General features: G+C 37.2%; 2 protein-coding genes across 2 annotated transcripts in view; both read right to left on the bottom strand.

Moving 5' to 3' along the window:
• LOC134286671 (uncharacterized) overlaps window positions 1–13,926 on the bottom strand; it is a 276,510-nt gene that overhangs the window by 148,008 nt on the left and 114,576 nt on the right. The window lies entirely within an intron of this gene.
• Window positions 1–13,926, bottom strand: part of LOC109425149 (protein Gawky) — a 51,284-nt gene that overhangs the window by 28,970 nt on the left and 8,388 nt on the right. Inside the window, exons 2-3 of the mRNA XM_062850968.1 lie at window positions 8,056–8,249; window positions 6,306–7,992 (exon numbers count right to left, since the gene is read on the bottom strand). Coding sequence (XP_062706952.1) covers window positions 6,306–6,588 — 283 coding nt within the window. The 5' untranslated portion in view covers window positions 6,589–7,992; window positions 8,056–8,249. The remainder of the gene's footprint in view (window positions 1–6,305; window positions 7,993–8,055; window positions 8,250–13,926) is intronic.

Raw genomic sequence — 13,926 nt, 5'->3', positions numbered from 1 at the left:
CCCCAAAATAAAATATCGAATTCGATTTCATTACAATTCCATTCCATGCGTTGGAAGGACCATCGCATATTACAATTTTTTAATCAAAAACCAACATTTTATCATAACTTTTCGAAATATTGATCAATTTTCATAATTTTTGGAGTGAAAGATTCTTTTTCAAAAAGGCTTCGAACAACCTTGACACCCGAAAGAAATCATTTGAATTGAGCTCAAAAACTTCAAAAGAAACTCTTGCCCCACTCGAACTTTTGCCCCACTCGAACTTATGCCCCACTTTACTCTATGACACGGGTTCTCAACCAGTGGTCCGCGAAGCCAGTCCGGGGGGGCTTTGAGGAAGAAATTTGTAGTATAAAGCGCCTTCTAAACAAAAAAATTCCACTGCGCCGCTAATTTTCTGCTATGGCTCAAATTGAATGTACATGACGTCATTGTTTATAAAATATGAGTGTCGAATAAAAAAAAACGCATAATTGATCGTCGAAAATCCCTCCCATAGAAAATTTCTGGCCACGTCACTGCACCCAAAAAAACTCGGTTTCATTCATTTAATTAATATTTTTTTCTAAAAATTTTGATTGGGCCGTAGATGTTTTGATAATTCTAAAAGGGGGTCGCCACTCAAAAAAGGCTGGGAACCCCTGCTCTATGAATAGGAATACAATGTCATACGCTCCATTGGCGTTGTTCGACACAATTGTTTCATCTCCGCGGTTCTATGTTTACTTTACTACCTATAGTACCGCTCAGCGATGCCAAAGCAATGGTTTGTTCGACGAAGAGTGAAGAACAATAAGAATGCCGCCAGGTGTCGAAAACTAGTGACCTCGGCTCAAACGAGAGCGCAAACTAGTTAGATACAGGGTGGCAAGAGCAGAAGAGCAACGAATCTATCGCAGTATACTTATAAGAAACGACAGCACGAAGAGATTGTGAATGCTGAAGCATAGGAAAGCATGAAGATCAGGAATGATATGCAAAGGTTTTATGCAACTATCAATGGTATGCGGCACAAAACTGCGCCTGTGCCCGCCATGTTTAATGATCGAGAAGGAAATTGTCTGACGAACAAACTGCCTATAATGGCATATCAGTCCCATATTAACTGAGTTTCGTATTCATATGGGACAGTATAGGAAGCAAAACAATCAATGGTGACAACCAGGTGAAAGGAGTACTTTGAAGATTTGTTGAACGATAGAAATAAAGGTGCTCCCAGGAACAGGATTGAAATATGACATAAGGACGAAATCCCGGTCGAACATCTTGAGCGCGGAAGCGAGCAGCTACTGTAACAAGATGATTGGGTTGGATAGTTTTCTCCGAAGACCGTCGTAATAAAGTTTGAAATTCTGGATTCACTTACTTTTATTTAACACCACAGAATTGCACCGAAAGGCGACCGAACAGTTAGCAGTTCAAAAGTACCTATAGGTCGTAAAGAATGATCGTTCGGTAAATATAGCACAATCCCGATCTACCAAGTGATCGTCACACTACATCAGTGGTTTTCAATCAGGGGGAATTTGCTCATCCTAGGGGGGGAATTGTCTACCCAACAATATTATTTTATCAATTTTAAATTTTCGTTTTTTTACTCTTTTTAAAATTAAGGTTATTCTGGATCTCCAAGCCAAACGCGAACATTTGGACATGGTGAGCAATCCTCATCTTATTCTACAGTTTTCTTATTTTGCTGACACTATCGAACAATTGAAGAAGGTCAATTTGATATTTCAAGGAAAGCAAATCACCAACACATCATTTGTGAATTATCTCACTCCGTTTTCAACTAAACTGCAAAATTGAATGCGGAAATTCGAATCTTAGAATTCTACAATGCTTGAAAAGCTAATATCAATCAATAATTTGACGTTTACGAAACAACCAGAGAGTAAACGTTGCAAATTTGAATGCAGGGTGTCCATTCAAATTCAGTTTCCCGATTCCCGGATTTTTCCCGGGTATGGACTAACTTCCCGAGTATGTACGAACGCAAATTATTGTTGTAGTAGGACGCTCCTCAGTGTATTTTTTACAAACAGTTTTTATTTGGTCTATAACTTGATACGAATCTTACAGATTTCCTGATTTCATAAATTATGATTACAAAAAACTTACTAACTCTACAATCACTGGTGTTAATTTCCCCTTTTTACATGAAATTTAGGATTAGAGCTAGTTGAAAAGGTCCTTTCTATAACAAGGAAATGGAATGGATATGAAAATATTATTGAAACTGATGCCACTATGTCTGATTTTTTCACGAAATTTTTGTTGAATATCATAAAAAAATCGGTAGAAAAATATCGAAACACTTTTGGTACACCTGGTCTTTAGAAAGTAATGTATCAATTATTTGCTACATTTTGTGAAAATCTCCATCATACTTGTTACAATCCCAAAATGGCCGCCACAATGGCCGACTTTGGCACCTACTCACGATTTCGAAGGCACAACTCTCTTCGTAAACAAAACCAGTAAACCTGAGCTTTTATTTTAAGCTAATTACAAGTGAGCAAGAACAGAATAATTAAATACATTGTTGTTTGAATCTTGCTTCTTGAGATTTGTGCGTCTGAAGTTTCGATGCAATGTTGAAGCGGGATTTCAAGACGTTTGTCCTTAATTTTTGTTCTGCTTCCATCGGAGCGGAGATATTGTGAATCTTGAAAACTGCAATTTAAAAATTTTGTACAAAGAGGTTAAAAAAAAGAACACATTTTTACTCTTTTATTTATAGAGCCAGAAATACTGAACCAATTCCAATGAAAATTTTTCTGTTTGTAGAGTATACATATCAAACTGTTGTGTAAAAATTTCATTCAATTTGATTCAGCCGTTAAAAAGTTATATTTGTTTAGGTGGTCAAATTTTGTCAAGTCAAGTCAAATTTTAGTCACACATTTTTTTTTCAATAACTTTAGACTGCGTACACCAAAACAGCTGATTTTTGGATCAGTGATGGTACATTATATGTAGCTTGTACCATAAAATTTGCATCAAAATCGGCCTAGTATTTGCGGAGATATTGTTGAACCATGAGATCTGCAATTTTTAAATTTTGTGCAAAGAGGATTCACACATAAGAACACATTTTTACTGTTTTATTTATAGAGCCAGAGATACTTAACCGATTTCAAAGATTTTTTTTTTCTGTATCTGAAGTATGCATATCAAAATGTTGTGTAAAAATTTCATTCAATTTGATCCAGCCGTTACAAAATTATATTTGCTTAAGTGGCACCCGATCAGTTTTTTTTTTCATATTCAAACTGCTACAACTTTGAAAGTATTCATACAAAATGGCTCAAAATTTTACTATTTAAGAACATATTTTCATAATAGTATTATACTGTAAAATTTAAAAAAAAAGGAGCAGTATTGGAAGTTCTATAATCAAAAATTGTGCTTTACTGACCATAAATTTCCGAAAATTTACTATGGAGCACCTTTGTACAAAATTTTAAAAATGTAGGTCGATGGTTTTATCTATATATCAACCAATATCTAATCGATTTTGATGAAAATTTAATGGTATAAGCTACATATAATGTAGCATTACTGGTCCAAAAATCAGCTGTTTTGGCGTACGCAGTCTTCTGGAAGTTTTGAAAAAAAAAGTGTGACCAAATTTTGACCGTATCACCCTTTATCCTGAGGACATTCAACATTTCTTCCTTTAGGAAGTAGTCCATGGGTTCTTCCAAAAAAAATCATGAAAGTTGTACCTACAACTTCTTTCAAAATGCTTCGTTTGGCTAATATTGCCGTAAACATATCAGGGATTCTATTGTATACTCTTCCGGGGATCCGAGTGATGCTTTCAGGTAGTAAAGATATTTTGAAACATTTCTTCACAGATTCTATGTAAGATTCTTCCGTGGATTCTACTACTATACTAAGGAAATCTGTAGGAAATTTCTTATGGGATCCCATCAGAGAGTCTTTCATGAGCAGTTTTTTTTTAAATTCGCTGTAATTTACAGTGTTGTACTTACTCTTCAGAATTTTATTTGAATTTTACCTAAAGCTCCTCCAAAATTCTGCACAGATGCGGATAGGCACAATATCACTGTTTTTCAATAACTTGACTTCTCCCAAATGGATCAAATTTAAGGGATCTGGCAGAAATATATGAAGAGTTCCACTAAGAATGTCACCAGAATCCCTCCAGAAACTGACACATTTTGTTTTTCAAACGTGAAAATCTCTTCGCCGTAAGTAACTCCTGCAGGTTTACTGAGTTTGCCAGGAATTCCGATTTTCCTAACAAGACTCAAAAAGTCCAACGTGAAATCTTGCAGAAATCTGAAAATTTCGCCCAAGAAGTATATTCTGATTTCTTTTACATCAAGATCCAACAGAAACTACTAAAATTCCTGAACATATTCAACCTGCAACTCTGTTAATGTTGCTATCATTCTATTCAAGACTTGCTTGATACTTATGAAGTACAGATAGACACCATAAAGATTTTTCCCGGTGCCTTTTACAATTTCCCGTATTTTTTCCCGTATTTTTCCCGGTGGTTTCGAATTCCCGGGTTTTTCCCGGTTTTCCCGTATTTCCCGGATGGATGGACACCCTGTGAATGATATTTTTCTGACGTCCAGGAAAGAGGTAAGGACATGATTGGTTGGAATACTTTCCGTGTAGTAGTGGCCAAAGTTCCAGGTCAATTCCAGGGTGAGCTCATCGAACTATAGAACGCTTCGAAAAGAAATTGTTCAAAGAAAAGTTCGAATGTGAGTTCTGGGTTATCATAAGCAACACACACTCCAACATTTGGCTAATGGCCTTGCGAGTTTTATTACCATTTGGGCGAATCGGGATTTTTAACGATGCTGCAGATAAAGACGAAGTATCGGAATAGATTGGACATCGAATATACATGTATCATGAAGAGTGCTTTTTCAACGACAGCACCAAAAATGAAATTACTATTTTTATCTGTATTAACGAAGGAAAAACTCACATTGGCGTGATAGTGACGTGCTTTAGGGTAACGGTCGAATTTTGGACCCCTTGAGGACATTAGTTTGAATTTAAGCTAAAATAAAAGCCTCCACTGTCCGTCTAAACTACCCACAAGGTCATTCCTGGCTGAAATTTTGATGAAAATAACTGATTTTTGAAGCATCAGTTTTCACTATTTTGGACACCCCAATTTATTTTGGACCCTCTAGTATATATTTTGGACACCCGGTGTTTAAACCCACTTGAAACTATATTCGAAGAATCTGCTGCTTGGATATGCTGGATCACATCCTAATTACTTGATTGACAAAGGATGATTGGATGAACTTAGTAAATTTAACGCGCTAGAATGATAAAAGTTTTTGTTTACATCTGCAAGTTTCCCCAGCACCACTTTCTCTTTTCGTAAACATGCCGCGACACTCGCACGGATGACGAGATTAACAAAAAATAATTTCAAGGCAAATAATGATATTTCCAGTGAGGAAATGATTGCTGCTCTTGCAGAACAATCTCATGAGGCAAATGATTCTAGAAACTTTCGTCATCTCTTCATTAAATCTGTGAAAATTATAATAATATACATAGGACCCAGGGGGTCCAAAATATATGGGGGTCCAAATTATATTGGTTACCCTACCCAGCAAAAATCAATTGACTTAATTGAAATTGACTTAATTATAGCGGCAAGTGCCCAAAACAGGTACACCTGCCCAAATGGTAAAAGACTCTACTTGATGTTCTTTATGTATTGCCAGGCCCGGATTAAGGTTTGTGAGGGCCCGGGGCCCAAACGGATATGGGGGCCCCTCGGAGAGATGAGCAAAATATTTTTTTTTCTTCATTTTCGAACAGTACTTGAGCAATACGAAAAATAAAGGTAGTGTTAGAAACCAAAAAAGGGTTTTGTTGGGGTCCCTAAAATGTGGGGAACCGCCACACCCCCGCCCCCATTCCCGATCCTCCTTTTATTCCGCCCTGGTATTGCTCTACAGTTTTCGAGTAAATCTCAGTTTTCGAGAATCTCAGATTATCACTTTTTTCGGTGAGTGCATTCCCATTATACATATTGTACCTATGTATAACGTTAAAACGTATGCGTTTCCACTAGAAGCAGTTTCCTGTTGAGTATGTGTACTTCAGATCTATTGTGGGCAAGCTGGTAATACGGGTGACTACTGGTGTAATACAGGAGCTTCGGAAAAAGTAGTCAGAATTATGTAAAAAACGGCATCTTTTCAAGAAAGGAACATGAACATGATAGTTAGACAACCCGACAAACTATCAATCAAATCAAAATAAATATACATTGAATGACTTACCTTCGACCGCCATCAGAACTACATCTGCTGAATGTATTTGGCTCTTATCAACTAGATTTTGGTCATTTGTTGTGTAATGCTGGATTCGTAGAAAATGTCGCTTCTCTACATTAATGCTAACGTTAATGTTAAATTTAATCAGGTAATCAATAAAATCACATATCATATTCACAGTGTTAATATTCATTTTTTTCACACTATGGCTGTTGTGGCTTTTGTTCCAACATTCGACGATTAGTCCAAACGGTTCACTATCGATGATCACTTCTTTTATTGCACCCATTCTATGAAGTTCTTCTAAATCGACGAAGTGAGAATTCAACCGACACGTACTGTAATCTGTGCAATACCACTCGGAGATACACTGACGCTTATCGTCATCATTCACTAGTAAGCTTATACTCTTCTTTTCTTAAAGCTTATTCAGACTTGTTCGTATTGGATTGAGTAATTTCAACGCTACTGCATCGTTACCGTTCAACTCCTGCGCGGTTCTTGCTTCGGTTTTTTTGCCGGTAGGAGCTGCACCCGTTTCACTGTCGGCTAATCAATTACTGTTTTTTTTTCTTTTGGAATGTTGTCGAGCCAATTGTTATTGGCTTTAGGAACAGTTCAGCTTCTTCACGTTTCAGCACGCAATAGTTTTTTCTTTCTTCTGTCGTAAAATCACCACTTTGCTGGGGGTGAACACTTTAGTTCTTTTCTCTATGTGCTATTATTAGACAGCAGTCGATTGACTAAGTCTCTTCGAGTATGTTTCGATCACTTTGCTAAAACTTTCTTGGAACACAATGATGATTTAGTTTTTTTTTCTTTGTTATTCAGTGCTGCAGTGAATCGGAATCACATCGTTCTTCACAATTTAGTATTATTGTTTTCATTCACATCTGTAGCTTGCGCTACTGTGTTGTTTACATATAGCTTTTAGATTACACTAAAACCACAGATAAAAGCAGACAAAACGTTGATAACACTCACTGATTTACTGCTAGTTTTGATAATAGTCCATGTGAATTGCTGTTTAGGCTTAGCTGTACTTACACGTATCAAGACAATTTTCGAAATTGATTTTTTCACTCACAGATACTTCCAGTTGATAATCTTCACAGGAAATGACTTTATGCAATGACGGTTGTAATATGCTTTCGTTTTTTGATTCGAAGAAATATAGATTCTTGGTATATATGCACTTGTATGTTGCTTAAATTTGATTTTTCTAATGTAGATTTTCACGTGGGATAGTTGAAGTGTTTGCTTTACCTTATTTAGATTCAAAAATTTCTGCTTTTAGGGTTTCCTAACGCACGATTGGCGATAGAGAATAAAGATTTTTGCGATTTATATATTGTGGTAGATATTATTGCATTTCACTTTGTGTTGAAAATTGTGATTGTAGTTAAATGTTCGACTCTATCTTCTTCAGTCATGTACGCATGGAAGATGACTTTTTTTTTTGCTGGCACGTATTTCTTCAATTTTTCTCGCCACTGACGAACAGTCCAGTTTTTGAGCCTAGAGGTTTGATTTCGCTCGCTAGTCCGTTTCCATCACACCCGAGAAATGCTCCGTCACTTATGTTGTTACATTGTTCATCTTCTGTCCAGAACTAAACTTAATAATTTCACTAGACACTACACTTTCCACACACACTAGGTATTGTTGGCCAGGGGGACGAAGCACCTACACCCTGAAAGTAATGGAAGCAATTATTGTTTCATGTGACCGATTGAACTTCCTTCGCGTTATCTACCTTTTAGGACGGAGTCGGATCCCCCAGAAGGATTCTTGTTACGCGAAATGAATCGAGTAATTATATCACAGATAAATCAGATGATAACAACGACAGTAACTGGTTTGTGATGGTACTTAATGTGTGACGGAAATGCTATCGGTAGCTTTTGAATGTGTATCGATTTGCTCTTTCGATAAGACCCGTGGAACAGCCTGAAAAAAAGGAAAAGAATAATGTTATACATTTTTCAGCAATTAATTAAGAAAAACATCAAAAGATTTGTTTATAATTAGACGTAGAAGGTAAATATGAATGAACTTTGGCCTGAAACGCCTGAAACCCCCTCCCCTAAGAGTCTACGTAGTTTATGGAAGAACCCCGAGTTATATTTAATAATGAAACATTTATGACAACTACAATCCGTTTTTGAAATGCTCGAAAACTTTATCGCATATAAGCAAAGTTAAAATCAAAAATACTAAAAAACCTCACAGAATTTATTAATCAAGGAAATTTTCAAATGAGTTCATCCGGGGATCCGAAAATGTCCCCGATATCACAAAAACGGATTATTTTTCAGGCATTTCTTCTGACAGTTTCTCAAGGAAAACTTTCAAATATTCCTTGAGAAAAATTTTGGGCTTCAGATCTTTTAGGGAACATGAGTTTAAGGAATTCAGATTAGAGTTTTTTTAAAAACTTCTGAAGGATTCCCAGAAGAAACTTTTAAAGGAATCCTATCAATCTTGAAGGTTTTCCAATGAACTTTTGGGGGATTTCTTGGAAGAACTCCTGTAGGATTCCTAAAAGGAACTTCTGAAGCATTGCCACAAGGACTCCTAGGCGATATTCAGAAGGAATTTCCGGAGGATTCCTAGAAATCACGTCTGGAAGATTTCTTGTAGGGCTCCCAGAAGGAACTTCTGGAGGGTATTCAGAAGAAATTGTAGCATAATTTCCAGAAGGAATTCTTGGAAAATTTTCAAAACCAACTCCTCGAGGATTCGCGGAGATAACTTCACCGTTACATGAATAAACTCCTGAAGGATTCACAAAAGATATTCTTGGAGCAAATGTAGTAAGAAATCTTGGAGTATTCCCAAAGACGAAAGACGAAAACCAGCCAAATCTATTGGTTCAGATTCGAAGTTCAAGAAGAAACTCCAGCTGCTCAAATACCAAAAAAAATCATGCGAAATCCTATAAAGAACTCTTGGAGAAATTTTTGTATGAATTTCAGAAAAAAATGCTGGAAAAATATCACAAAAAAACTCTTTCATGAATCCCAGAAGGAAGTTCTGAAGAAATCCTAGGAACACTTTTAAAGGAATCCCAGAAACAAATTCTATATAGAACTCCTGGTACGACAGAAATTATCTGAGTGTTACGTCTGTTTGTCTGTGTTTTTTTTAAAGGTTTTTTGGTTAAAGGTCAACAGCGTTATGGACGGGATAGTGGGGGTCAAAAAATGTCGATTTTAGCGTTACGTAATAAATGGATGCTGCCTATCCATATAAAACATTAAAAAATCGCCATAATTTAAAAAAATGTTTCGATCATTTTGAAAGTTTCTCAGATTGCTTTGCACCTGAATACATAACTGTGAAAAATATAATGATCACTACAAAATTGTTCAGTTTTGTGTCACATGATACAATCTTAATTTTTGATATGGTTTTTAGAAGTACATAAAAAATGATGACTATTCATATAACGTTAACTCAAAAGCGATGAAAAGTCGAATGGGACTGTTATACGAGAAAGCCTCGAAAACGGCTCTGACCCATCCTGCTCCGGGCCACCCTATTAAAAGGGTCAAAATAACTTAAGCTCACTGCTGCGTACCATTCCCCAAATCCAAGTGAATAACGGTTAAGCCAACGAAAGTAGGAATTTAACAAACTCATCGTTTGCAGAAAACGCACACATACACATCGCCTGTGACTTGGCTGAATTTGCAACGAAATACCTGAGCTGACCCCAAACATTGATCTAATGCTAGAGAGCTACCAGAGCTGCTAGAGCTTTCCAACACCCACTTCCTCCCTCAATAATGGAACAGCCCGTCCGTCGTCAGCTATAGAGGCTACAGGTACTCGAGCACAGACAAAAAACTACTCCAAGCGAGTTAGATCGCGCAGCTCCATTTTTTGCACACCTTTCTTACGTAACAGTTTATTGAACCGTTTGTTTTCATTTTGCCTGGCTTCTTCTCGATCATACGCGAACTGCGAGTTTTTAACTTTAAACCGTATGGGTCGTAAAACTAACACCGGTTGGGTTAATAAATTCGCTATTGAATGCTTTGTTCATGAAGCTTTTTCTATGTTCAGATTAAACATACGGCAATGCACCTTTGCTAGATTTATATACTAAGATGGCATTAGTAATATGTATTGTACATTGCAAATGGTTAATTTACAGCAAATGATAAGAAGCGTGACTCCAGACTTAAGGGGCCTATCTAGATTTGAATGTTTTCAGGCATATATGGGTAACAATTCTTGAATGAATAATTTGGAGTATCTATGCTCGCTAAACTTTGGACGTAGAAACCCGGGATAAGTCCCATTTGGGTTGTTATTCCAAAAGGAAGAAGATCTCAATTGATATGACATGCACATATCCTACTTAGTGAAACCTAGATTGGTTCAATGCTGCACCCATTGCTTACTTACATATGCACGGTGCATATTCATTAGGGTGATTAAAATTGCAGTAGTATGCACTTCTACTAACAACAAAATAGGGGCATCTGGGGTAATACGCACTGTCGAGGCAAAACGCACCCCCTTTGTTTTTCAGGGATTATCGGTTTTAGAGCTTTGAAACTTTATCAGTCTAATAGAACGTCCTAATAAATGAGCATCTGGAAAATTTTACATATCTGCGTTACGTTATTAGTGAGAAAAATGAATAAAATTGAAAAGCACGATCCTGATGTAATTTTCCCGATCGTTTGTCGAATGATTTGATGGTGAAAACCGACCAAACATATAATGCTGTTGTGTTTATTCAGTTCATTGAGGGCAATGCTAAGCATAGGAAAAATAACTTAAACAGTAATCTACGTAAATTATATGTCTTGAACTGTTTTATTTTTTGCTATTGATTGGGGCAATATGCACTCCATTGGTTGGGGCAAAACGCACCTATAGAAAACAAGCTGTAATAATATCTATGAGTGCTCTGTAAGTAATCGCAAACAAAATTGAGCTATTGTTTGTCTTAAAACCTTATAAAACATGCATTTTGTCTAAGAAGTAAAAAGATTTCTAAACTCGACGGTGCATCTTGCCTCAATGTTGTGGTGCGTCTTGCCCCTTTGTTTGAGTGCATCCTGCCCCATTGTTGTAGTGCATTTTACCCCGAGCAAGGGTGCATACTGCCCCGCATAAACATACGAAGCCGTAATGTTAGTCTTTACAAAAAACGTTATTTTCAAGAGCTGAACTGTATTAAGGCTGAAATTTTGTTTGGTTTCTCTTAGAATGAAAGTATATGCAATGAATGCATGCATTAAACCAATAAATTATTGCCTTTTTATATGCATTTGGACGCATCTTCCTTAAGTGGTGCGTATTACCCCAGAATCCCCTAGTAAGTAGTCGATCCGAAACACGCACTAACATAGAGAAAAATATAAACATCGCAACCGCCAGCTAGCTGTAGCTAAACACTGAACAAACTAGCTAAGCTATGCGAAAGCACAGCAAATAAACATTCCGTCATGCAACTCAACAGCAGCAGCAGCATCAGGGCACGAATATCTGCGATGCACATTAGGTGAATGGTGTTAACATACAGTCGGGTCCCCTAGTGTACGGGTTTCGTGGGCTGAACCCACTTGATTGCTTATTTTTTTCGAAACACGGTATCTACGATTAGGTTTAGTTCTCTATGTTATCGGAAGTTTAACGAACTTTTATCAAAATACCGTGCACTAGGAGTCCTTACTGTCGATGCGTATGCATACCTACATATATCGAGGGAATAGTTGTTCGTGTTTTAATGTTTGAGAATCGGTATTTGTTTGTTTATCTGTTTAGTGCCGTTCAAAAATAAAAACATCACTAAAATTCAATCACAGTGAAGGTATGAGCAAGGTGATTCGGATGTGGAAGAAAACCACAGCAATATGCAGCTTAAGTCACCTGGTTGAGCTGTTCGTCCCATGACGAACGAGCTCATCTCACATACGTGCACACTATATATAGCTATGTACATATGCTAGATAAATATTTCACGAACAGCCTTATCGCACAAAATGAAGATCTCCATGCAATTCACGTATGAAAATATTAACACAGTGCTTCTAACTATATCGAACAAAGTGTCAAAAAATCAGGAATGTCCTGCAAATCGGTCGTAAATTGGATCTTATGGTAGTCAGTGGCGAGGTCCAGTAAAATGACCACATCAGCAAGCAGTACGAAACAAGCTATAGAAAACTATTTGCTTGATACATTCAATGCTGAACGATATTACCCATTCCCAAAACTGCATAGTCAAATTGCTGAAGGTGACTGTTCTAAGCCTGCCCATGACCTTTTTGTACACCTTCTTTTAGCACAGCCTCACTTTTCGTTGCGCTTGCTTAGAGATCATCACAGACTGTGATTCACAGTAGACATACGGAGTCGGAAATCGACCACGTTCTGATTGATGGACCTATCGTGACTCTTACTGGATCTGCTGTGTCGGTCTTAAGGGATACGTAAGTTCTACCAAATTTAAGGCATATTGGCAGATACGCTGTACGGAAAATGACTTTTAACATGCCCGCCTCTGGGGTCTCCAGTTAGCCTAGTTGTTAAGGCTATGGATCGCCAATCCGGAGACGGCGGGTTCGATTCCCGTTCCGGTCGAGGAAATTTTCTCGACTTCCTGGGCATAGTGTATCATTGTACTTGCCTCTCCTCTCCTCTTCTTGGCGTAACGTCCTCACTGGGACAAAGCCTGCTTCTCAGCTTAGTGTTCAATGAGCACTTCCACAGTTTTTAACTGAGAGCTTCCTCTGCCAATGACCATTTTGCATGTGTATATCGTGTGGCAGGCACGAAGATACTCTATGCCCAAGGAAGTCAAGGAAATTTCCTTTACGAAAAGATCCTGGACCGACCGGGAATCGAACCCGTCACCCTCAGCATGGTCATGCTGAATACCAGTGCGTTTACCGCCTCGGCTATATGGGCCTCTAACAATATACAAATTCATGAAATGGCAAGCAAAGAAAGCCCTTCAATTAATAACTGTGGAAGTGCTCAAATAACACTAAGTTGAAGTGAGGCAGGCCACGTCCCAATGGGGACGTAGAGCCACAAAGACGAAGAGGAAGAATGCCTGCCAAAAACTCCTTAATTTAGATAAAAATCCATTCAGAAGGCCAACTAATAATTATTTTTAAAATAACGCAAAAATTACAACTAAGATATTCGATAGACATTAGAATCACATCTTGATTTTGTTTTATTAGTTAGAGCTACCCAGATGTTCAGATCCTGTGGCAGCATTTTTGTTGAAAATTAAAAAAAAAAAAATTTGTAAAAAATCTCACAAATAAAATCAGGATTTCTGGCGAACAAAAATCCTTCAGCACGAAATTTATCCAAAAGTTCTGAAAAGACGAACCAGCCAAGGGCTGAAAGTCTCTATAATAAAGCTAAATCAATCAACAAATGTGTGACGTCACCAGAGTAGTTTAGGATTCCTGATTTTTTACAATAAATTGAGAGATTGCATACCTTTTAAATTGGTCCTATGCAAGTAGCTCTCTAAATTCAATTTTTATTAATAAATTTCGTATAAGTTTACTTTTTTCTTTCATTTACTTCTAGTTCAGATGAGATTAAGCTTCACTATTATTTCTGCTTTCAGTATTTAGTGAAT

The sequence above is a fragment of the Aedes albopictus genome, chromosome 2 (assembly GCF_035046485.1).
Source record: "Aedes albopictus strain Foshan chromosome 2, AalbF5, whole genome shotgun sequence".
NCBI classification, from domain to species: domain Eukaryota; kingdom Metazoa; phylum Arthropoda; class Insecta; order Diptera; family Culicidae; genus Aedes; species Aedes albopictus.
Note: the sequence above shows the minus strand (reverse complement) of the source record. Positions and strands in the feature narration are given on the sequence as shown.